Source organism: Sorghum bicolor, chromosome 8, assembly GCF_000003195.3.
Source record: "Sorghum bicolor cultivar BTx623 chromosome 8, Sorghum_bicolor_NCBIv3, whole genome shotgun sequence".
In the NCBI taxonomy this organism is placed as follows: Eukaryota; Viridiplantae; Streptophyta; class Magnoliopsida; order Poales; family Poaceae; genus Sorghum; species Sorghum bicolor.
In genome coordinates, this window is record NC_012877.2 from 32,850,365 (window position 1) to 32,876,548 (window position 26,184).

General features: G+C 55.2%; 1 protein-coding gene across 10 annotated transcripts in view; it reads right to left on the reverse strand.

Annotated features, from left to right (window-relative positions):
- The window catches only part of LOC8086164 (SAGA-associated factor 29), a 71,527-nt gene that overhangs the window by 39,557 nt on the left and 5,786 nt on the right, over nt 1-26,184 (reverse strand). For all 10 annotated transcript variants that reach the window (XM_021466185.1, XM_021466187.1, XM_021466183.1 and 7 more), the window contains one exon: nt 12,810-12,903. In XM_021466185.1, coding sequence (XP_021321860.1) covers nt 12,810-12,903 — 94 coding nt within the window. The remainder of the gene's footprint in view (nt 1-12,809; nt 12,904-26,184) is intronic.

The window sequence follows — 26,184 nt, forward strand, 5'->3', positions numbered from 1 at the left end:
GCATCGGACGCACCGGAGAGCGTCCAGTGGTCTGCGTCCGATGACCCAGCACGTTTTACACCCTCTCTGCGTTCGGGTCCGGTGAGTACCGGACGCGTCCGGTGCTCACTTGACTGCGCCCGGTGGTTGGAAAGCCGTTAGAGATTGACGCGCGAGTTTTAAAAGAATGACACGTGGCCGTCATCAGAGCACCGGACGCATGGTTCCAGCGTCCGGTGGCTCCCCGTTGTGCGTCCGGTGACCCCGAGTTTTACCCAGAAAAAGAGCTAACGGCTATATTTGTTGAGAGGGCTTATAAATAGGAGGTGGCCGACTTTGGAGGTTTGACTCTTGCACTTTGGAACATTTGAGACATACTTTGAGCTAGAGAAAACTCCCTCCACTCATCTCCTTGCTTCATTACTAATCCTAGTGAGATTGAGTGAGATTCAAGTGCATTGCTTAGTGAGTTGCATCTAGTGGCACTTAATTCTTGAGTTTGCTGCGGATTTCTTGATACTCTTGGGTGTTTCCCGACACCCTAGACCCCTAGACAGCTTGGAGCAGCGGAGGTGTTGAGCTCGTGATTAGAGATTGTTTCGAGACTCACCAAGTGTTTTGTGAGGGGTTCTTGAGCCTTCCCCGCGGGAGATCGCAATTGGCTCCTCTAGTGGATTGCTCGTGGCTCAGAGGATCTCCATCTTGGAGGGGATGTGCGGCACCCGCTGAGGGTTTGGCTTTGAATTGCCAATTAGCTTGTGATCCATTAAGTGGGTGTATCGCCACAACGAGGACTAGCTTGCCGGGAAGCAAGTAAACCTCAGTAAAAAACGTGTGTCATCTTGTGTTGAGGATTCTCTCTTGTGATTGTGTTTGTAATTGATTAGATATATCCCTTCTCTACAATGTCGGTATAACAATCACTATCCACTCTTTTACATACTTGCTTACCTTGCTAGTTGTTTAGCTTATGTAGCTTAGCTCTTTTTTAAAGTAGAATCGTTGTGTAGCTTTCACTTGTTGTAGTTTAGTGTTTAGCCTTGTTCTATTTTGTACATGTGGCTTGCATAGCTTAGTTAAGCTAGTGCTAGAATTACTTCGCCATTTGTTTTACTAATCAACTTGTCTACTTGAGTTTGTAGAAAATTTAAATAGGCTATTCACCCCCCTCTAGCCATTTTGGACCTTTCACCAGTCATGGCGACGACCTTCTCGTCAGCGATGGTGACGGCTAACGCCTCCAGTTGGCTAACGAGCAACTGCAAACGGTGGAACAAGACTGCCTCGCCGTCGCATAATGACACCACCTCGTACTCTAGCCGCAGTTGTTGCGCCTTCGCCTTCTTTGCACGGTCAGACCCGACCCCCATAGCCTTGGCAGAGTCCTTTGCCCCAACAACTTCACGTACTCATGAGGCACGGCAGAGAGGATCGTGTCCATGGCCGGCAGTCGTCCTCATCCTCGGTGCCTTCCTTGATGGCCTTCTAGAGCTTCCACGCCCTAAGCTTGACCTACATCAGCGTCGCCCACCCGGCATAGTTTGTGCAGGTGAGGACCTACCAAAGCTCCGCTAACCTCCCGCACGGTCCTCTGCATGATGACACCCTGCTCCACCATGCTGCATCATCGACGCAACGTCCTCGCCTGCCATCGTTGGCGATCAGCCTCAGTGGCAACCTGGCTCCGATACCACTTGTTGGACCTCATCTCCCTACACAGGCGTGCAGCTGGCTCACCAACACTAACACAAACTCACATGGCTAGAGGTTAAAGAGAGGGTGGAGCACAGCAAGCACACACACCGCACGAGCAGCAGCTCAAATGTGGCAACTAAACTGTTCCATTGCCTTTGCTCTAGTAAGTATACAAGTGCTAGTACCTCTACCAGGTACAATAAGGTATGGTGAATACACCAACTCCTAGTACTATGAGTACATGGCTTAGCTCAGCCCCAACTACTCTACATGGCTGATGTAAGCCACTACAGCTATGGCCTATTGCCATACTGCTACAGCGACTAGAGACGCAAGGGATGACCAGCTGCTAATCCTAATGTGCAGCAATCAAACAAGAGGAAGTAGCGAATTATTTTACAGGGGGCGGGGGGGCATGCGCAGCTGGCGGTGGCAGCAGACGCGGTTAGAGCCTGCGCGCCGTTGAAGGCGGGGAAAGGAAGTAAGGGGAGTGGGGGAATTGGAGTTGCTTGCCGCCGTTGAGGATCGGGTCTAACCCCAGGGCTTCGATATCATATTAGGAAAAGCAACTTAGATGTATTTGAATGCCCAAACGGCTAGATATGAAAATGTACAAAGTGCGGGTAGTACCTAAGAGAAAAATATTGTTGAATGGTAGGCAGATTCGGCTAATAAGCTCAAATGAACAGGTTAGTGGGCATTTCATTTTTGTTCCAGTAACAGATTGTTGGTTCTAGCTTTTATAATCCCTAGGCCCGAGTGTAGAATGATAGAAAGATTAGGAGAACACCTCTCACCCAACGTGGGGGGGTGACATTGATATATATAGCCAATACAATGGCAGGTTACATGCAATACATGGCAGGTGCTAATCATACTAAATATAGCCTTGCCTAATATACACTTTTCTAATGCAATACAATGGCAGGTGCTAATCATACTAAATATAGCCTTGCCTAATATACACTTTCCTAATAGACATATCTATCAGCCCCCCTCAGTCGAAGCGTCAGGATGCCGGATGCACAGACTGGACCGAAAATCCTCAAAGAGCTGAATCGGCAGCCCCTTGGTCATGATATCGGCGAACTGATACTTGGAGGGCACATGGAGAACGCGAACCTCGCCGAGAGCCACCTTTTCACGGACGAAATGGATGTCGATCTCAATGTGCTTGGTACGGCGATGGTGGACTGGGTTTGCTGTCATAGACAGCGCTGACGTTGTCACAGTAGACAACTGTGGCGACCTTCAAGGGAACATGAAGTTCCTAGAGAAGCTGTCGAAGCCAACAGCACTCTGCGACCACATGAGCAACAGCCCGGTACTCAGCCTCCGCACTGGACCGGGACACTGTGGTTTGCCGTTTGGATGACCAAGACACCAAGCTGTCGCCGAGGAAGACGCAGAAGCCTGAAGTAGAACGGCGGGAGTCGGGGCACCCTGCCCAGTCAGCGTCGGAGTAGGCAATCAGCTTGTCGACAGGTCCAGTGCCGATGTGGAGGCCAGCCGACAGTGTGCCCTTCACATACCGGAGTATGCGCTTGATCAGCGCAAGGTGAGCTTCGCGCGGATCATGCATGAAGAGGCACACCTGCTGCACAGCGTACGCCAGGTCGGGGCGAGTGAGCGTCAAGTACTGAAGTGAGCCGGCGAGACTCCGGTACGCGCTGGGGTCGGCGACGGGAGCGCCCTCCGTGGCAGAGAGCTTGGCACGAGAGTCGACAGGTGTCGATGTCGAGTGACACTCGGCCATGCCCGCCTTCTGAAGAAGATCCACCGCGTACTGCCTTTGGCTAAGGAAGAGCCCGTCGGAGGAGCGAGTGACAGAGATCCCTAGGAAGTGATGGAGCTCCCCAAGGTCCGTCATGGCGAACTCAGAGTGAAGGCGATCGATGATGCAGCGGAGCAGAGCATCCGAGGAAGCCGTGAGGACGATGTCGTCGACGTAGAGCAGCAAGTAGGCACTGGCGCCGCCCTCAGTGTAGACAAAGAGGGAGGTGTCGGTGGCAGAAGCGACGAAGCCGAGCTGTCGAACGTACGTGGCGAAGCGCTGGTCCCACGCCCGCGGGGCCTGCTTGAGGCCGTAGAGGGAGCGTTGAAGAAGACAGACGGCGTCGGGGCGCGCCGGGTCGACGAAGCCGGGGGGCTGCTGACAGTAGACGGTCTCGTGCAGGTGACCATGAAGAAATGCATTCTTCACGTCCAGCTGGTGGATAGGCCACTGACGAGAAGCAGCGATGCTGAGGACGACCCGAATCGTGGCAGGCTTGACGACCGGGCTGAACGTCTCGTCGTAGTCGATGCCGTGTCGCTGGGTGAAGCCGCGGACAACCCAGCGAGCCTTATGGCGAGCCAGCGTGCCGTCGGAGTGGAACTTGTGCCTGAAGATCCACTTGCCGGTGACGACGTTGGCGCTGGGAGGCCGGGAGACGAGGCGCCACGTGTTGTTGTCGACAAGAGCCTTGTACTCCTCAGCCATAGCCGCGCGACACTGAGGGTCAGCAAGGGCCCCTCTGTAGTCACGGGGAATGGGCGAGGCAGTGGAGGAGGCAGCGACGTGAGCAGCTGGTGGGAAGCCATAACGAGCAACAGGCTTCAGCGAGCCGGTCTGGAAGCGCGTCACAGGCCGGCTCGATGTAGGAGGCGGCGGAGGAGGCGGTGTTGGCGGGGAAGGCACCACAACTTGAGTAGAGGCCGGCTGTACAGGGACAACAGGCGCCTGCTCCATAGCCGGTGGAGAAGGTGATGCAGCGGCTGTCGCAGGGGCTGGTGCAGAAGTGATAGCACGCCGCCGAGTGTAGACCCGTAGAGGTGGAGGGCCGGCTGGAGCAGGACCAGCCGGGGCAGGGGCAAGGACCGGGCCAATCTGTAGAATAGCCGGGTCCTCAGCAAGCTCCTCCAAATGACCACTATTTTGTGGCTGCGCAGCATCAGCTGGTGGCGGCGTGGCAGTAGTACGAGGCACCGGTGCAGGAGGACCTGTAAGAAGAAAGTCCAGAGAGCTTGGCAGCACACTGGGAGGGTTAGTACTGAACGGAAATTGCGTCTCATCGAAGACAACATGACGGGAGATGATGATCCGTTTAGTTGTGAGGTCGAGACACCGATACCCCTTGTGTGAGGAGGGATATCCGAGAAAGACACAAGCTGTGGAACGAGGGGACAGTTTGTGTTTGGAAGTGGCGGTGAGGTTAGGATAGCAGAGGCAACCGAAGACACGGAGAATGGTGTAGTCTGGGGGTTGCCGGAAGAGTTGCTCATAAGGAACATGATGCTGAATGGCTGAACAGGGGCGCCTATTGATGAGATATGTGGCTGTAGCTAGTGCCTCTGCCCAGTATTTAGGTGGCATGTGAGCGTGGATGAGCAGCGTGCGGCATATGTCGTTCAGGGAACGTATGATGCGTTCAGCCTTGCCGTTTTGAGAGGAGGTGTAAGGGCAGGAGAGACGTACGTTAATGCCGCTAGAGGCAAAGAAGGTGGTGAGGGCATTGTTGACGAATTCAGTGCCATTGTCAGCCTGAACAGCCTTGACAGGAAGGCTAAACTGTGTGTGGACGAAGGCGCAAAACTGAGTAATGTGAGTAGCTACCTCGGACTTGTGGACTAGGGGGAAGGTCCACCAAAAATGGGTGAAGTCATCGAGGATGACAAGGTAGTACTGTGCACCAGAAATGCTAGCGACCGGGGATGTCCAAACATCACAATGTATAAGCTCAAACGGTAAAGAGGAAACTGAACTGGAATTTCCAAATGGCAGCCGCACATGCTTGCCAAGTTGACATGAGTGACATAGAGTTTGGGCTGATTTATTACAGGAAATCGAATTATTTTGTCTAAGAAAATGGAGGGCAGCAGCTCCTGGATGACCAAGACGATGATGCCATAGGTCGGTGGAGATGGCGAGGTTGGCCTGTGGCGTGGCAGGGACGGTGTAGAGGCCGTCGGAGCTATTGGAGCGAAGAATCACGCGTCTGGTCTGCAGGTCCTTAACAGAAAAACCAAATGCGTCAAATTCGATAGTGCAATGGTTGTCACGAGTGAATTGGCGAACTGAAAGTAAGTTGCGCACTAGAGAGGGGACAACTAAAACATTGCGAAGCGAAAAGGGAGACGCGTGGCCTGGTAATGTGGAGCTGCCGGAGCAAGAGACAGGAAGATGATGACCATTGCCAACAGTGATGGATGGAATAGAAGAGGGTTGACGGGAGAGGAGTATACCATCCGAATTGTGCATGTGAGAGGTGGCGCCGGAGTCCATGACCCAGCCGGAGTTCTGGAGTGCCATCTAGTTCAAGGCGGCGATGAGGCCGGACTGATCCCACACCGGAGCGGATGGAGCTGTTGGAGGGGGAGCGAAGACGGTGTGGGCCTGCGGACTGGCGCCCATGATGCCCTGGCCGCGCCCGCCCTGGTCACCGTGAGGGGGCCAGCCGCTGGTGCTGTTGCCCTGCTGCCACCCGCTGCCTGGAGGAGGAACGCCGCCCTGGAAAGCCCATGGGTTGTAGCAGAACCAGGGCCCCATGGAGCGATTGCCCCATTGCTGTCCACTGCCGCTGCCCTGCTGCCAGCCAGCGCCGTTGCCTTGGCTGCGCCAGCTGCCCTGTTTCTTGCCGCCCTTGCCCTTCTTGCCGCCCCCGAAGCTCTTGGGAGCAGCACCAGTGGCCAAAGAGGAGGAGGGGCGGCACCCTGGAGAATTGCAGGTGGAGCCAGAGGCGGCCACCATGGCAGATGCAGCCGTGATCTATACTAGAATAGTTCAGAATTAGTCATGAGGAGAAACTAGTGCTAAAGGAATATGTTTATCTGATTTCTTGTCTTTGCTTTGTTTTTTGCCACATCAATGCATATTGTGTGATCAGCTCATGTTTGATAAGAACAGACACACGTTTGACTCATTCAGGAGTCCTATCGGCGGAGAGAGAGAAGCAGCTAATAGACATCAGAGAGACTTTGGTAGAGATGAGGCATGATGGCAAAAGGCAGATGAGGATGATGATTGGCCTGGGAACATGTGTAGCAGTAGAGACAGAGAGAGAGGGTCCTCTGACCACTGATTTTTACTCCGCTTCTGAGCTAGTGTGGCTTCCTATGCACTAAACCTGTGCTAGTGTGGCTTTTGTTGCCACCGGTGAGTCTTTCCCTTGAGTACAACACTTAGTGGATCTTCTAAGTATAGCCTTTTTTATGATTGAAAGCCAAAAAAAATACTTCAGTGTTACAATTTCTGATTCATTGATTAGGCTAACCCTAGGAGGGTAGCAATATAGTATAGCATACATGGGCCTCATGGACCTAGCCACATGGGCCAATACTCACTCCTATACTCCAACCCCCCCCCCCCCCCCCCCCCCCCCCCCCCCCCCCCCCCCCGCAGTCTGGACTACCGGCGCAGCGGAGTTTGTAGACTGGACACGAAAAGAAGTACAACACATGAGCCCCCCACAGACGCCAACTAGCCACAGGTGATGTTGAGGCTGGAGCGGAACTCGGTGATCGTCGAGGACAGGAGACCCTTGGTAAAGATGTCGGCGAACTGGGAGGTGGTCGGGACGTGGAGGACGCGAACATCGCTGATGGCGACCCGATCGCGGATAAAGTGTAAATCGATCTCCACATGCTTGGTCCTCCGGTGCTGGACCGGGTTGGTGGAGAGGTACAACGCACTGACGTTGTCGCAGTAGACCACTGCGCTCCGAGAGAGAGGGCTGTGAAGCTCGGCGAGGAGCTGCCGAAGCAAGGAAGTCTCAGCCACGCCGTTAGCGACAACGCGGTACTCCGCCTCGCCACTGGAGCGGGAGACGACCGGCTGGCGCTTGGACGACCAGGACACCAGGTTACCGCCTAGGAAGACGACGTAGCCGGAGGTAGAGCGGCGAGTGTCTGGACACCCAGCACAGTCGGCATCAGTGTAGACGACGAGCTCGGTGGAGGACAACCGTCGGTGAAGGAGACCGAAGTGGACGGTGCCGCGGAGGTAGTGAAGGATCCGCTTGAGAGCGGTGAGGTGTGGCTCCCGGGGATCATGCATATGGAGACATATCTGTTGAACTGCATAGGTGATGTCCGGCCGGGTGAAGGTGAGATACTGAAGTGCCCCGACTCCACTCCGATAGGCAGTGGGGTCTGTCACTGGTGTACCCTCTTCCTCTAATAGCTTGCCCTGTGTGTTAACTGGAGTGGAGCAGGGCTTGCAGTCAGTCATCCCAGCTCTCTCCAGGATATCAAAAGTGTACTGCCGCAGGTGAAGGAGTAATCCAGCAGGGTGAGGCTCAACACTGACCCCGAGGAAGTGATGTAGTGCACCCAGATCCTTCATAGCAAACTCCTGCTGAAGAGAGGCGATGATCCGCCGAAGGAGTGACTCACTGGAGGTTGAGGACAATGTCATCAACATAGAGCAGCAGGTATGCAGTCTCAGCGCCATGGTGATAGATGAACAAAGAGGTGTCTGACTTGGCCTCCACAAACCCCAGAGTGAGTAGAAAGGCAGCAAACAGATGGTTCCACGCCCGGGGGGCCTGCTTGAGGCCGTAGAGAGACTTGTTGAGCCGACACACCATGTCGGGACGAGAAGAGTCAACAAACCACGCCGGCTGACTGCAGTAGACTGTCTCAGTGAGAACGTTATGTAGGAAGGCATTCATGACGTCTAGCTGATGCACGGGCCACCCGCGCGTGAGAGCCAACGAGAGCACCGTGCGGACGATGGCTGGCTTCACTACCGGGCTGAAGGTCTAGTCATAGTCGACACCGGGGCGCTAAGTAAAGCCCCGGAGAACCCAGCGAGCCTTGTAACGCTCAAGAGTGCCGTCAGCCCGGCGCTTGTGGGTCCAGATCCACTTGCCGGTAACGATGTTGGAGCCCGGCGGACGAGGGATCCTAGTCACCGCGTTCTCGGGTCGACCAGGTCAAGGAACGGGAACGAGGAACGTGGTACGCCGATTTTCAATATTGTTTGGAACGACGAGTATACAGCTTCAACACATCCCAAATTAACATGGATCGAGATCCAAGTTAATTTGGGACGACGTTCCCGGAACGATGAGATGGAACGAGGGAGAAGTGTAGGGACTGGAGCAGAGAAGAGGGACGAGGGAGAAGTGCAGGAGCAGATCCACCGTAAGTGACCCCGGCAGAGGCAGCGGCGCCAGCCGGGCACGTCGCTGGTAGACGCACACCGGCTGGGCGAAGCGTGCCGGTGGGGTCGGAGTCGCCGGTTCGAGACCCACAACAGTAGCACGTCGCTGGTAGACACGCACCGGCTGGGCGAAGCGTGCCGGTGGGGCCAGAGTCGGAGGCGTCGACCCGGGACCCGTGTCGTGCGCAGGGGCTGGGCCGGAAGGTGACCCCTCGGGACCCGGGCAGGGTAGAGGCCCCGAGGTGTCACGGGCGACAGGCGGCATAGCAGTACCTACAGGAAACACCGGCAAAGGTGGCTCGGCCACCGGGTTAATAGGAAACACAAAGGAGAGGTCAAGCTCTGAGGTGGAGGCGGGAGTGGTAGTGGTGGAAAAGGGAAAGACAGACTCATCGATCACCACATGGCGGGATATGAGGACTCGACGAGAGGTAAGGTCGTAGCATCGGTACCCCTTATGATCCGGGGAGTACCAAGGAAGACACATAGAGTCGAACGAAGAGCCAGCTTGTGAGGAGCAGTGGCGGTGGTGTTCGTATAACACGCACACCCAAAGACTCGAAGGTGATCGTAGCGAGGAGGGGTCCCGAAGAGAGCGTGGTGTGGCGTGGGAGCTGGGCAGTCAGCGGAAGGAAGGCGGTTGAGGTAAGTGGAGGTGTGCAAGCTCTCGGCCCAGAAGTGAGCAGGAAGCGAGGCCTGAAGCAGAAGAGTGCGCACGGTGTCATTGGTGGTGCGAATCATGCGCTCAGCCTTACCGTTTTGAGAGGTATAGGACAAGACATGCGCAACTGGACACCGTGAGAGAAAAAGAAGGCACGGGAGCTGGAGTTATCGAACTCCCGACCATTGTCACACTGGACAGCCTTGACGGTGAGGCCGAACTGTGTGGACACCCAAGCGAAAAAGTGGACGAGCGCGGGAAAGCATCAAACTTTGCACGTAAAGGAAAAGTTCATGAATAATGCGAATAATCATCCACCATCACAAGATAGTACTTGTATCCAGAAATACTGATGACAGGAGATGTCCATAAGTCGCAATGTACAAGGTCAAAAATGTGGAACGCATGAGAAGAACTATGAAAAGGAAGTCGAACATGACGACACAGTTGGCACGTATGACACAAATGCTCATCGTGAGCCCGAGTACATCGAATATCGAAACTACGACTAAGCTGCATCAGGGCATCACGTCTAGGATGGCCGAGTCGCCGGTGCCAAGTAGTGGAAGTAGTGGTGGCGAAGGCAGCTGACAAAACTGGCGAAGGAGGCGAGGCAGATGCCGGAAAGCGAAGGGTGTAAAGGGGACCCGTGCTGTCACATCGAAGCAGAGGACGCCGGGAAGCCAAATCCTTCACAGTAAGACCAGAAGAGTCAAACTCCCACAGAATAAGAATTGTCAGCTGTAAAACGACGAATTGAATGAAGGTCGTGAACCATAGAAGAAGCAACAAGAACGTCAGGAAGACGAAAGGAACCATGAGGGCCGGCGGCACCCACAGACGTGACAGGAAGACACGACCCATTGACGACCATAATGGACGAAGGAAGAAAGGAAGATGGAGGGTGAACAGAAGAAAGTACATCGGGGTTAGGAGTGGTGTGGGCCCAACTGGTGGTCTCAGGGCCATGGTGCTGAAGGAGTGGGCCAAGGCCACCTGGTCCCAGCTGGCATACCTGAGCCACGTAGACGCGGGTGGTGCCGTCCACGGGGTCGCAGAGGGAAACCCCAGGGAAGCACCAGCGAGCATGGCCGCCGGCGGGCGAGGCTCACCACCGGGAGCCTAGAACGGCCACATGGAGATGCGCCCTGACCATGGGTTGTGGAAGGATGGCCAAGGTGCACCTTGTGGGGGTGGCGGCGACGTGTTACCCCCACGACCTGCTCCACGTCCCCCGCCACGGCGACGGCGGCTTCCCCGCCCCCCCCCCCACCCCGGTCGGGCCGGGGGAAGAGGAACAAGAAGTGACGACTGTGGTGGTGGGGTAGAACGGGGCCGAGGAGTGGCAGCGAGCAGTCGAGGAGGACGAGAACCCCGAGGCGGAGGTGGACCCAGGCTGGAGGCCGTGAGTAAGCTCCTCCATGACAAGGTTGTCACGGACCTATAGGAAGTTGGGGACGGGCCGCTGTCGGGTGATCCACATCCGGAGGTAGGAGTAGCGGTCACTGAGCCCGCTGAGGTCGCCAAGAGAGTCCTCCACGGGCCAGCCGAGGTCGCCAAAAGAGTCTGTCATGCCCTTCATCTGGCAGCAGAACTCGCTGACGGAGAGGTCGCCCTGGACAAAGGTGCGGAAGCTCGCGTCGAGCCGGAGAGCCCGGGCTTCGACGTTGCCCAGGAACTGGCCCTCGAGCGCCAGCCAGGCCCCGCGAGCGCTCGGAGTGTTGCGGACGAGGTCGTGGAGGTCCAGGAAGATCGTCCTCAGAATCCAGGAGAGGACGATGTTGTCAAGGCGTAGCCACGAGGGGGTCGGGACAGCGCCCGTGGTGTCGAGGAGGACGCGGTCGTCGAGGGCGTACCAGCGGACGGTGAGGAGGACCAAGTCCCTCCAGCGAGCGTAGGAGGACGACTCGGGCTCGAGGATGACCGGGACGAGGAGGCGGATGTTCTGGACGCCCCCAGCCTGGTAGTGGAGCTGCGCCACGAGGGGGTCGGCCGGATCGTGCCAGATGACCACGGCCGATCCCGAGGACGTGGTCCCGACGTCGGGCGAGGACGAGAGGCCGAGGAACTGCTCCACTTCGGCGATCTGGCGGGCCAAGGTGTCGGCCGCGTCGCGCTCGTGCTCCCAAGCGAGGGCGGCCTCACGCACGCGTTCCCGGCCTTCCGCAGCCGCAGCGCGAGCAGTGACGAGTGCGGCGAGGATGGTGAAGTCCGGACGATGGGTTACGGGCGGCGGAGGTGGTGCGGGGAAGGGGGCCGTGCCTCCCGCACCCGCTGGCAGGGCAGCCGCGCTCGGGCCGGCGGCCAGCCCCCTGGAAAGAGCGCCCGCGGCCGTGAGCAGCGCCCCAGGCAGAGTAGCCGCGTCCAGGGGCATGCCGAGGCCTGCAGCAATGGCAGTGGCTACTCCCTGGGCGTAGGCCGCTGTGGTGGTGGCGTCGGCCGCGCCCAGGGCGTCCGTAAGGCGTCCGTGGAGACCGGCCGCCGGCATAGGCACGTCCTCGACGGCCTCTGCATCCGCGGTCACTGGATCCACGCGCGCCGCGGCCTCCGCAGCTCCCGCTGGCCCCACGCGCGCAGCCAGAGCAACAGCCGCACCAGCAGCCAAGACACCAACGTCGCCGATAGAGGTGGAGGCAGGTGCGGCGGGTCTAGGCTGCGGGTTGCGCGCAATTTGCGCCCAGGTGGAGCTGGGGAGAGGAGGGAAGGAGTGGAAATAGGAGGGAGGAGTAGGCTGGCCGGTCATGGTTGCCGGCGGCGCGCCGACCAGAGGCGGCGGCTGGGGTTGGGCAGGGCAGGAAGGTAACCCTAATCTGATACCATGTTACAATTTCTAATTCATTGATTAGGCTAACCCTAGGAGGGTAGCAATATAGTATAGCATACATGAGCCTCATGGGCCTAGCCACATGAGCCAATACTCACTCCTATACTCCAACATACAGTATATATGCTAGACGAATCCCTGAATCCTTATTTTCTGAACTTGATGAATCTGACACCCACAGCCATGTAAGACTCTACCTTGCACACCCATTTCACAACACATGGGGCGAAGCAGACTTGTCCAAAGATAAAATTATATTTTTAATCAAATGGCATAAACCAAATTACTTTGAAGAGATGAATATTCTACAACATTCTTAGTAAGGAAAATAGATTTCAACTGTGAATCCCAATGCCTCAATTCAACATAATGGTATTTTAATAAGAAAACTGTCAGCAATAATTTTTTGGAAGAAAAAACAGCTCAGAAGACAAATTGATACTTTCTGATTTATCATAGTATTGTCCTTCCAGACAACCAGGGGCTAGGACTTTGTGATATATTACCTGATTTCATTCTCAGAGAGCTCCTTTGCACGGGCATATAAACCACGAAGCTTAAGCAAAATGGCGTCAACTGATTTATCAACCATCTCTGGGGCTATAAAACAATGTTAAGTTGAGCAATGTTAATAGTTCCATCCTTACAAATGGTGTATCAACTAGTAACGAAAAAGAATAGGTCAAGAGAAGTAAGTTTGCTATAGTTTAGACAACCAACTGAAACCTTACATTGGGATTATATTAGTTAGGTGTGCATTAGGGAAAAAAACTGCAGACAACCAGTTTGAAGTAATGTTTGGCCCATCAATACCAGCTTTGACTTGAATCATACATATTTGGATCAGTATGGCTACTTCTATCATGGTGTGCAGGTCCATGGGACAGTGGACTGTGGACCTCACAGGATACTGCACAGTGCACAAGCCCTAACCAAATACAAGATTCTTTCAAACCACATGTATGCAATATGTACAATGATCTGATGAAAAAAAAACAAGACTCATTGTGGTATTCCATATTTATTTCAAACATACATTTTTTTCTCAAATATTTGTAATGTAAATGTCATTTCTCAGTGTTCACTACTAGTCCAACCAACACAATGGTGTTAACAACCGAAAGGTTTACATCACAACTATTAACTGAACCAAAAGGAATAAATCATTCTAATTATGGGAATAATGTTTCACATTTTTTTTCTCGAACACGCAGGAGTGCTGCGTATCATTATATGAAGAAGAATAAAGAGTCTAGCTGACTAAAACAACCCCTTAGAAGGGCATGACCAGTACAGCAGAAGAAAACACAAAAAAAAACCCAAAAACTAAGTAATACCAAGGACTGACAAAACAATCATGGCCATACGGAGCCCTTTGGCTCCCGCCATACACCACAACTTGGCCTATCTCTAATATCCTGCATGATGGAACTAAAATTGGGATGAGATCCCTCAAAGACAACAATTTCTATGTTTCTAAATCCACCACGCCACCAGGATGACCAAATAGATGGTATTCTGACTATTGACAATCTGACCATCACAACCACAAAGCAGCAAATCTTGAACTCAACAAGCTCAGATAAAATACCACCATTTCATTGAGATTCCACCAAAACAGAAATATCAAACAACCATCTCTAATAAAGATTGTTAGGAGTATAGATACGTTTGACTAGAGATATCTGAAGTTGTGTACAAACTATAGAGATAAAGACAGAATCCTAGAGATGTAATAGGTTTAAATCTAGTACAAGTATCGTAATCCAAGTGGACTTGAGTCCTGCTCAGTCATATACCAATGTCCTATTTGGAGTCAAGACATGTATCAACTGTGCCAACTATATAATAACCATAGGGAGCAACCTAAGGGCTTAAGTCGTTCCAAACATCCTATTATCTTTTACAAAGTATCTAGAGCCACGAACCAACGTTATTGATCCATAGATTAGATTAGGTTCTCAATTTCTAAATTCCCATGCTATTAGATTAAAACCCTAACCTTATTTCTCTTCGTGGTGGCCAAATACAAGAACAACAACACGTTACCCAGTTCCAACGGTGCACCTACTAAAGAGGATCACAGCAAAAGTGGACGACAGCAACAACCTCATCTTCATCCGACTGTCCTCATGTGGTGTCCATGCTAATGTCGGCAACCGCTGGTTAAGCCAACCTCCATGAGAACATCAGCTTTGTTGGTGCACCGTTGAGTGATGAGGTGAGGTCGAGGCACCTATAGCCTTTGTGATCAGGCGAATAACCAATGAACGCACAGAGAGTGGAGCGTGGGGCAAGCTTATGGGGAGTGGTGGCTGTGAGGTTAGGATAGCAGGTGCATCCGAAAGCTCGGAGGTCATGATAGGAAGGATGAGTGCCATGAAGGGCGAAGAAAGGGGTGTCCATGTGTAAGGTCTTGGTGGGGAGACGATTAAGAAGGTAGGTGGTAGTGGCTAAAGCATCAGCCCAATACGAGGGGGCATAGAAGCTTGGAACAAAAGAGTGCGTGTGACATTGTTAATGGTACGTATCATGCGCTCGGCTTTCCCATTTTGCTGCGATGTATAAGGGCACGACATGCGTAGGGAAACACCTTTGGCGTGAAAGAAAGCGCGAGAGGCGGAGTTGTCAAACTCCCAGCCGTTGTCAAACTGCACGGATTTGATAGTGGAGCCAAACTGAGTGGACACAAGGGCAAAAAAATTGGAGATAGCAGGGAAAGCATCAGACTTCAAGCGAAGGGGAAAAGTCCAAAGAAAATGAGAGCAATCATCAAGTATAACTAGGTAATATTTGAAACCAGATATACTGAGGATGGGAGAGGTCCACAAATCACAGTGAATCAGATCAAAATTCTTAGATGCTCTAGACAAGGAACTAGTAAAAGGTAAGCGAACATGTCGACCAAGTTGGCATGCATGGCAAAGGGAGTCATCTTTAGACTTGTTGCAGACAATGGAAGAGGACTGGGCGAGACTTTGAAGAGTGGCCTTGCCAGGGTGACCAAGCCGCCGATGCCAGATAGTTGAGGAAGGAGTGGCCACAAGAGCACAAGGGCCTGATGGAGACGACGGGAGCTGCAGGGTGTAGAGGGGTCCCGAGCTGTTACATCGGAGAAGGGTATTCTTGGTGCGAAGATCCTTCACAGAAACACCAAGGGGGTCAAATTCAACAGAGACAAAATTATCTGTAGTAAATTTGCGAACAGAGAGAAGATTCTTAATGATGTCAGGAGCAATAAGAACGTTGTTAAGGCGAAAAGGACCAGGTAAAATGGAGTAACCAGTGCCAACAACCGGGAGGGTGGCACCATTGCCCACGACAATGGTGGAAGGAAAAGAAGAGGATGACGAAGTGGTAACCATACCGGGATTGGAGGCAATATGAGAGGAGGCACCCGAGTCAATCACCCAGTCCGAGGAGCTGGATGGCGGGGTGAGGGCGACGGTGCTGAAGGCGCTGGCGAGAGACTCAGGGGTCCAGGGTGACCAAGCAGGAGAGGGCGCCTGGTAGTACGCCCCAGGAGTCGGAGTCGGAGCCGGAGCGTAGTAGGCTGGGGGCACGCCGGCCACCAGCGCGTGCTGTGGCGATGGAAGCAGACCAGCACGTGGCGGAGGACCGCGCTGACCAGCCGGGGTGGACCCGGGCCACATGTGGATGGACCCGGTCCACGGATTGTGGAGGGAAGGCCATGGCGAGCCCCCCTGCATGCCACTATGAGGGCTGCCGGGTGTGCCTGGGGGCTGGCTGCCTTGGCCGCGTCCACCGCGACGGCGCCGGCCACGGTTTCCACCAGAGGATCCCCCGGTGACCTGATGAGGGCGCGGAGGAGCAGGGGCTGCTGTCTTGGATGCCGGCGAGGGAGCAGACGACTTGCTGGTCGAGGAAGCGACGAGGGCCGAAGGTGGTGCCGAAGGGGGCGCCATGTTGAGTTCAGCCAAGCGCAGATCAGCACGGACGTCGGCAAAGGAGGGGAAAGGGCGCTGCCGGGAGACGAGCTGGGACATGAACTGGAAGCGCTTGTTGAGGCCGCGCAGGACGTTCAGCACAAGAGTGCGATCCTGAACGGGCTCGCCGAGGTCAGCAAGAGCGTCAGCCATGCTTTTCATCTTGCGGCAGTAATCGTCGATGGAGAGGGCACCCTGGGAGAGAGCACGGAACTCGGCGTTGATGAGCATGGCGCGGGACTCGCGGTTGTTGAGGAACTGTTGTTCCAGACCAAGCCAAGCCCCCCGAGCAGACACACCTTGATGTTCATGGATGACATCCAGAAGGTCGGGGGAGATGGTGTTGAAAATCCAGGAAACGACCACGCAGTCCATGCGAGTCCACGTGGGATCGTCGAGGTGAACGACGTCACTGAGGACGTGATCCTGCAGAGCGAAGCGGCCGAGCGTGAGGAGGATGTAGCCGCGCCATTTGGAGAAATTGGAAGCCTGGAGGTCCAGAACGATCGGGATAAGGTTCCGGATGTTCTGAACGGCAGCGGCTTGGCTGTGCAGGTGGGCGATGGCCGCCGCGTCGGAGGAGATGGAGCCGTCCAGGGACTCGTCGTCGTGGGGCTCCACTGGGCGGAGGCACTCCCGGAGGACCGCGGCTTGCCGTTCCAGGGCGTCGGCCTGCGCGCGTTCCTTCTCGAGGGCGGCAGCGGCGGCACGAACGCGTTCCTGAGCAGCCGCAGCGGATTTGAGGAGGCCGGCCTCCGTCTTGAGTTGCAGACTGCGCTCAGTGTTGGTGGAGTGCAGGGAGGCGGCTTCTTCCTCCAGCTTCTGGGCGGCGGCGAGAGCTTCATCGCGAAGCTTGGTTGCGGCAGCCGCGGCGGACTCGCCAGACGGAGAGGCAGCCATGGACGTGGCGCAGGGCGGGCGCGGCGAACAGAGGCGGGCGCGGCCAGGGGCGGCGGACGCGGCACGAGGCGCGCGAGAGACGAGGAGAGGGGGCGCGGCACGAAGCGGGCGCCGGGATTAGCGGAAGCAAAAGGATCGGGGTGATACCATATTAGAGTAAGACCAATCGGTCTGTATTACTTGAGATTGAGATTACAGGAGAGTTACATATATATAGGGGCCCAAAGGGCCTAAACGGGAGAGCATTCACATAGGAACTAGATACATTAATTATATAGTCTAACAGTTTGTTACTTCGAGAGTGCCATGGTGTTCGATCATGTCAAACTACCTCCTCCAGCCCCTACACGCCATTGTCACAACCTACAAGACCAGCTGTTTCCATTACATGGGCCATGACGAAGCATGGCACTGCTCCAGCTACCACACCATCGTCCAATATAAAGTTAGCTCATCGACATGCTCCAAGATTGTAAAGCATGTTTACATTAAGCGGAGTACCTACATGCATGGACATCATTTAGAACTAAGATCAAACAGACCAGGCACATAGAACTATGCTCATGTACGCATGCATGGGCATAATCATATCTCTCTACAAGTACCGCTACTTGATCCACCACCATCAGCTCTACGATTACATCAGCAACACATATGTCACCACTCAACACCGATGATCTTTGTTAGCGTGGTTTTCATCAACACACCACCTCCACGTTGTCCACAAGATGGACATCCCCTAACAATTTCTACAATACAGTAGGACTACATCGTCTACAAGATAACAATAGCATGACTTCATCAACACAATTTCCTCTAACATATTCAAGACTATGATGTGTCCTTGATATATGTATGTTATGACCGGTAACGTATACATGAGGAAGGATAGGGCAGCAAGTGGCTGATTAGGGGGGCTGTGCTGCGCACGTTTGCCCCCAGCCACGGCTCCATCAGGGCAGTCCCTTGTTTTTAGGAGTCTTAGTTATTTAGTTCTATCTACAGGGATTTGTTAGCAAGAGTTTGTTAGGGATTAGAGTTGTTACCATATTGTGTAAAGACTATAAGAGTTCGGTTTGGTTAATGAAAAGGGCTCAGCCCAGGATTGAGATTTATATCTCCCTAGGGCGCCTGGCGCCCCGTCTCCTACCTCTGCTCCCGATCTCCCGCAACCCAGCCACAGCTCCAACTCGCCGCAGGCCTGCTCGCCCTCGCCTCCTTGTCTCTCCTCCATACTTCCTTCGCAGCAAAATGCGCTGTAACAACCTGGTATCAGACCCCATGGCAACGACCAGGGACTCTTCGACGGCGGCCTCCCCGCCCTCCGCTGCCCCCACCACCGGATTGCCCACGTCCACAGCGTCCAGCTCTGGCGCCTCCCTACCGCTGATCAGCACCTCCGGCACGATGTTCCCGCCATGCCAGCCGCGCCTCCGGTTTTCACAACCACGGAGGCGCTACAGGCCTTGACGGCACCGGTCTCCAACTGCAGATGTTGGCCATCAACCACCAGCTGGCCGACCAGGGAGCTCGTCGCTCGGCACTCGACGGCCACCCTGTGCTCCCGCAGTTCGGCCTGCCAGGTTTTGGGAGCATCCCGGCTTTGCCTGCGACATCCACGCCGGTGATCTCGGAGGTTCCCACGGCAAGCGACTTGGCTGGGGCGCCAGTGCCATCCGTTCCTCTGCCCTTGTCGGCGGCGCACGGATCGCGGCTGGCTGCTCCAACTCAAGGCAGGGGCGTGCCGATCAATCAGATCAGCTTCCCGCACTCCCCTCACCGGTGCCCTCTTTCGCCTCCATCATGCAGGAGCTTCCCCAGATGCCCTACCCTCCACATGGCAGCGGCGGCACCGTATCCCCCGCTTCTGGAGTGGGAGGGTAACACCGTGCCCAAGTACCACAAGCTCTTTCCCTGTCTACGAGGGCAAGGAGGATCCGCTCGATTGGTTCAACAAATGCGAGCAGTCCACGGTCAGCAGACGCGGGAGGCTGACAAGGTGTGGATGGCTTCGTACCTCCTCACCGGCGTCGCGCAGCAGTGGTTCTGCGTCGACTATCGGGCGCTCAACGCAGCACGGTCAAGGACAAGTTCCCTATCCCCATCGTCAAGGAGCTCTTGGATGAACTTCGTGGGGCTAAACTCTTCACCAAGCTAGAACTGCGCTCGGGTTATCACCAAGTCCGCATGCACCCGAACGATGTGGCCAAGACAGCGTTCCATACTCACCATGGCCACTTTGAGTTTTTGGCCATGCCGTTTGGTTTGTCGAATGCTCCCTCGACGTTCCAGGCTCTCATGAACCTCATCCTCAAGACGTTCCTTCGTCGCTGTGTTTTGGTGTTCTTCGATGACATCCTCGCCTAAGCTCGTCATGGACCAAGCATCTGCGGCAGCTGCACGCTGTCCTCGCCGTTCTGCATACACACCAGCTCCACTTGAAGAAGTCCACGTGCTCTTTCGCGACGCAATCCGTCCAGTACCTTGGCCACGTCATCTCATCATGGCCGCAGCCCCAGTCCGCCCGCGGTCTCTGGGGATTCCTCGGCCTCGCCGGATATTATTGACGCTTCATCAAGGAGTACGGCACAATTGCAACTCCCCTAACTAGCCTACTCCGGAAGAACGCCTTCCAGTGGTCGGTCGAGGCAAATTCCACTTTTGCGGCCTTGAAGGAGGCGCTCTTGGCGGCGCCTGTTCTCCACCTTCCCGATTTCGGCTGTTACTTCTACGTCGACTATGAAGCGTCTGGTTTGGGCCTTGGGGCCGTTCTACATCAAGGCTACGGTCCCATTGCTTTCTTCAGTCGCCCCTTTGTTGCACGCCACCTGAAAGTGGCAGCTTATGAGCGGGAGTTGATCGGCCTTGTACAGGTCGTGCGTCACTAGCAACCTTATCTTTGGGGTCCCTCCTTCGAAGTCCGCACCGACCACTACGCATTGAACTTCCTGCTCGATCAACGGCTGTCCACCATACCACAACATCAGTGGCTTAGTAAGTTAATTGGGTATGATTTCAGGGTGGAGTACAGGCTGGGGCGCTTCAACATGGTGGCTGAAGCACTCTCCCGGCGCGATGGCGACTCTCCGCTGCTAGCTGCGTTGCGTAGCGTGGAGTGGGAGCTCGCTGTGGTCTCTGTTCCCACCTTCCAGCTATTCGCCGACATCCGACGAGAGATGGCTGAGTCCGCTGATTTGAGGGCGTTCCGTGATGAGGTTGCGGCTGGCAACCACGGCCCGGATTGAGTCATCCAGGACGGCCTCCTCCACCAGGGCTGGGTTTTTGTCCCACCCTCGTCATCTGTCCTCGAGGATGTGCTCCAATTGGCACATACGGGAGCCCATGAGGGGATCCAGAAGACGCTGCAGCGACTTCGCACTGAATTCTACCTCGAACACGACTGCAGCATCGTTCGTGACTTTGTTCGAGCATGTGCAACTTGCCAGCGCAACAAGACTGAAGCTCTGCACCCGGCAGGCCTCCTGCAGCCGCTGCTAGTGCCCTCCAGAGTTTAGGCTGACATCACTACGGACTTTGTGGAGGCGCTGCCCAAAGTTCATGGCAAGAGCGTCATTCTCACCATCGTCGACAGATTCTCGAAGTAAGCCCACTTCATTCCTTTGGGCCATTCGTACACGGCGTCTTCCGTCACTCGTGCCTTCTTCCACGACATTGTTCGACTACACGGCTTCCCCGACTCCATCGTCAGCGACCGTGATCCAGTTTTCACCGGACATGTATGGCGGGATTTATTTCGCCAGGCAGGACATCGTTCGACTACACGGCTTCCCCGACTCCATCGTCAGCGATCGTGATCCAGTTTTCACCGAACATGTATGGCGGGATTTATTTCGCCAAGCGGGCGTCTAGCTACATATGAGTATAGCTTTCGACCCTCAGACGGATGGTCAAGCGGAGGTAGTGAATAAGATGATTGCTATGTACCTTCGGTGCCTCACCGGTGATCGCCCCCGTGACTGGCTGGATTGGCTATAACACCGCCTACCACTCCGTCCTGCGCACTTCACTGTTTACTGTTGTTTACAGCCACACTCCTCCGAAGCTCTTGTTGTACGCCCCGGGAGGTGACTGGACGGACGCTGTGGATGCCCTACTCAACGACCATGACGAGTTTGTCGCTGAGGTGCCAGAGGACATCATTCTTGCAAATGTGCAGTGTGTTACATTGTTAGAGGACGCCAGACACTTCCAATGGCATCCTCTGACATAAGCAAGATGTCTCTTCTACGAACTACAGCTCTATCTACAATATTGCTCAGCATCCTCTAACATATGCAAGACTATGATGTCCTCTAACATATGCAAGATGCCCCCGATGGCATCCTCTGACATATGCAAGATGCCTTTTCTATAAAGCTCTATCTACAATATATCTCAAGTTTTTGTGCCTTCGGCAATGAGCGGCTATGTCAACCATGACTACATCGAAGACAACTACTAGAACATCATGATCAGTTATCTCGATCGTGTCTACAGCAAATCAGTGGTAATAATTCGAGTCAAAGCATTTGTGTCATCACTATTGTTAGGAAGATGATGGTGGTGAAGCATAGGGGCAAAGGGGCAGCCGCTCCAAGCCCCAGAAGGAAGGACACCTCCCAGATACATAATATGTAATATTAGCCAATTGACATCGCCTAAGCCGCACTACATGAAGCAAGTCGCGACGACTTGCCTTACCAAGGCTTCGATTGTGCTTGGACTCACTGCCAGCCATCTTCATAAGCAATGTTTTCAAGACGGCTGGTCGTGTCTGGACGCCAGGGGACCGTCCAGGTCGTCCAGGACGATTAGTCGTCGTCCAGGACGATTAATCGACCCTGGACGAGTCCCCTGTTCGTCCTGGTCGTCCCCTACATATGGGGACTGATAAATACCATATATATTATGTAGCTATATACAATGCACATTATACCATATATGTATATACATGTTCTAGGCTCTAAAGTCTAGATAGGTCAGCTGGCCACTTACTTGGCTGCTGCAGAGCCCTTTCTTGTCTTGCTGGCTGCTGCTGCCAAACTGAAATTATAGAAAAATAAAGCTGCAGAGCCCTTTCCTCCCTTGCACAGCTGCACGCTTGCAGCAGCCGCCGCAAGGAAGAGAGGGAGGGCAGCTGGAAGGGAGGGAGGAGAAGCTGGGAGACGGAAGGGAGGAGAGGAGAGGAGGAGGAGCAGCTGGGAGACAGAAGGGAGGAGAGGAGAGGAGAGGAGACGAGGGCAGCAATGGAGGTGGCTGCTGCTGCTCGACAGGAGGAGAGGAGAGGAGTGAATGTATTGTGCTGAAATGAGTGAGGGGTAGACAACATAAACCCTAATAGGCTTGGGCCAAAATATAAGGCAGCTAGCTAGACCCAACTCTGAGATGCAGCCCATCTACTGACTGGACACCAGACAACTTGGACGGACGATTAATCGCGACTGGACGACGACTAATCGGACGACCAGTTTCCTGGTCGTTCTGGCCAAGTCAGAGGCCCTGGCCGAGTACCTCCAACCGTCCAGGACGATTAGTCGCGATTAATCGCGATTAATCGGACGTCTTGAAAACATTGTTCATAAGTGAGTGACTCAGTAACAGCAGGACCTAGTACAACTTAAATCATACCCCAAGTGGACCTATAATCCTACTTGGTCATGTACCAAAGTCCTATTCTGGGTCAAGAAATGTACATATTGTGCCCAATATGTTATGTGGGGAAAGCCATATCAGCATAGAGGCAAGAAAGGCAAGGAGTTAGCTGATTAGCAATAGAGGCTAGGAAGGTATTGTGTTATGACCGGTATGGTCTATCAGAGGAGGGAGAAGGAACGTGGCTGAACCAGACCAGGAGGGCAGCCTGGACGTAGTCACCACCTGGCCTATTGGCCAAGTTATCTAGAGTTTGCATTAGTTAAGATTTACTTTAGTTAAGATTTACTTTCCATAATAGATTAGATCTATTAGATTGGGACTGCTATTGTATAAAGAGTGGAACTCGTATTCAATGAGAGGTTAGCCTGGGATTGAGATATTCTTATCTCCCTTGGGCTCCCGGCCCTTGTCTCCTGTTCTCCGTCTCCCTGTTGCGTGAGTTCCCTCGACAACGGCACCTGCACGCCGCCGCCCAGCTCGCCCGCACGCCCCTGTCTCTCCCCCATACTTCCTCCGAAGCAAGCTCCGGCGTCGTAACAACCTGGTATCAGAGACCATGGCTACGACCGGCGTCTCCTCCAGCCCCGTCGATCCTGCTGCCGGCGCTACTCTTCCCCAAAGCACCGCCACCCTCCCCGCTGCCGACCCCACAATACCACCTGTATCTTCCAGCGCCCTGATTCCCACCCTCGCCATGCCGCTCACCACCCACACACCGCCCCCACAGCTGGTGTCCATGCCCAGCGACACCCTGAATTTCTTCACCAACACCCTGCAAGGGATCCAAAACCAGCTGTCTGTCCTCAACTTCCAGGTGGGTGATCTCGCCACGCGTGTGGCTGTCATCGACGGCCGGGAATTGGCTTCGGGCCAGCACCTTCCCCAGATTGCGCTGCCAGGGTTTGGCTCCATGCCCGCCCTGACTGCGCCCTCCGCGATCTTCGGCGCCCGCGTCGACACCCCATGTGCCAGCGGCATCTTCGGCGCCCGCAGCAACAACAATGGGTTCCCTGTCCTTTGGCTCGGTGCAGCCGACGTCCGCTGCACTAACAGCGGGGGTGCCAATCAATCAGATCCGCTTCCCGGCTTCACCGTCTCCGATCCCTTCACTGGAGACAATCCTGAGGGGCGCACCAGCCATGTCCTCAGCTCCGATGGCATCACCGTCACCACATGTCAGCGTGTCCCCGGCACCGGATGGTCACGTCGTCCCCAAGTACCACAAGCTTACGTTTCCCACCTTTGATGGCAAGGAGGACCCGCTGGGGTGGCTGAACAAGTGTGAACAATTTTTCAATGGGCACCAGACGCGCCACACCGACCGAGTCTGGCTTGCATCTTATCACCTCACCGGGGTTGCCCAGCAGTGGTACCTCGTCCTTGAGGCTGACTCCGGTCGTCCACAGTGGGAGGAGTTCCGCACGTTGTGCCATCAACGCTTCGGGCCGCCCCTCAGCACCAACCATCTCTCAGATCTCGCGCGCCTACCTTTCACCTCCACGGTGGATGCCTACATGGAGGCGTTCCAGGCTCGCGCAGCCCACGCCGGGCGTCTCTCTCCGGGCCAGAAGGCCAAGCTGTTCACTGGAGGCCTGCCCCATCACATCCGCGTCGATGTCGAGCTCCACGACCCGCAGGACCTGCAGCGTGCCATGTACTTGGCCCGCGCCTATGAACGCCGGAACACACCGGCGCCCCTTGCCCTGCCGGCACCCCCGCGCCGCCGACCGACCAGCACCACTTCGACGCCGGCTGGCGCGGTGACCCAGGCGGAGAGCTCCTCATCCTCAGCACCGCCGCGCCTCTTCAAGCGGCTCACCCCAGATGAGATGGCCGAGCGCCGAAAGCAAGGCCTTTGCTACAACTGTGATGAGCCGTACGTCCGTGGCCACAAGTGTGCTCGGCTGTTCTTCCTGGAGGTCACCGATTATATTGTGGAGGAGCCTGAAGATACGGACAGCGGCAGTACGCAGCCGGCTGAGGACGCGCCCTATGACACCGACAAGCCCCTGATCTCCCTGTCCGCGATCACCGGCATTCGAGCGCACGAGACGATGCAGCTCCGCGTACATGTGGGTCCGCACGAGCTGACTGCGCTGCTGGATTCGGGATCCACTCACAACTTCATCAGCAGCGCCGCAGCCCACCGCGCAGGTCTCCACTTCAAGGACAGCGAGGGGGCTCACGTCACGGTCGCCAACGGTGACCGCGTCCTGTGTCGCGGCCTCGCTCGCGGAGTCAACCTCCAGATCGGCATGGAGGTCTTCAAGGTCGATTGCTACGCCATTCCGCTGGACTCCTGTGACATGGTCCTTGGCATCGCCTGGCTACGCACACTCGGACCCATCTTGTGGGACTTCGACAACCTGCGCATGGAGTTCTCTCTACACGGCCGCCGAGTACAATGGCGCGGCGAAGGGACGCCATGCTCAGCAGCAGTACCAGCAGCATCGGCCCCCAACACCCAGAGCCTGCAGATCTTCTCGGCCAAGGGGACCGAGCCGGCCCTCCTCGAGCGCCTGCTGGACGCATACGCTGACGTGTTCGCAGAGCCGGACGGGCTGCCACCAGCCCGCGACTGTGACCATCGGATCCACCTCAAGCCGGCCACGGAGCCCGTGGCGGTGCGCCCGTACCGCTACCCGCAGCTCCAAAAAGACGAGCTCGAACGCCAGTGCGACGCAATGCTGCAGCAGGGCACGATCCGTGCCAGCACCTCCCCGTTCTCAGCACCAGTTCTGCTGGTCAAGAAACAAGATGGCTCGTGGCGCTTCTGCGTGGACTACCGCGCGCTCAACTCAGCCACCGTGAAGGACAAATTTCCCATACCAGTGGTCGAGGAACTTTTGGATGAACTCCGTGGTGCTCGCTTCTTTACGAAGTTGGATCTCCGCTCCGGGTACCACCAGATTCGTGTACATCCTGATGACGTGGCCAAAACGGCGTTCCGAACCCACCACGGCCACTTTGAGTTCCTGGTCATGCCGTTCAGCCTCTCCAACGCGCCGTCGACATTCCAGGCCCTCATGAACACGGTGCTGAAGCCCTTTCTTCGCCGATGCGTGTTGGTGTTCTTCGACGACATCCTGATTTACAGCGCCACGTGGACTGAACACCTCCTCCAGCTGCGCGCCGTCCTCGACGTCCTTCGAACCCACAGCCTTCATCTCAAGAGGTCCAAGTGCTCCTTCGCAGCGACTTCAGTTCACTATTTGGGCCATGTGATTTCTCATGCAGGGGTCTCCATGGACGTGTCCAAGGTGGCGGCGGTCCAGTCTTGGCCACAACCGCGTTCAGCCCGTGGTCTTCGAGGCTTCCTCGGCCTCGCGGGATACTACAGGCGCTTCATCAAGGACTATGGTGCTATTGCGGCGCCGCT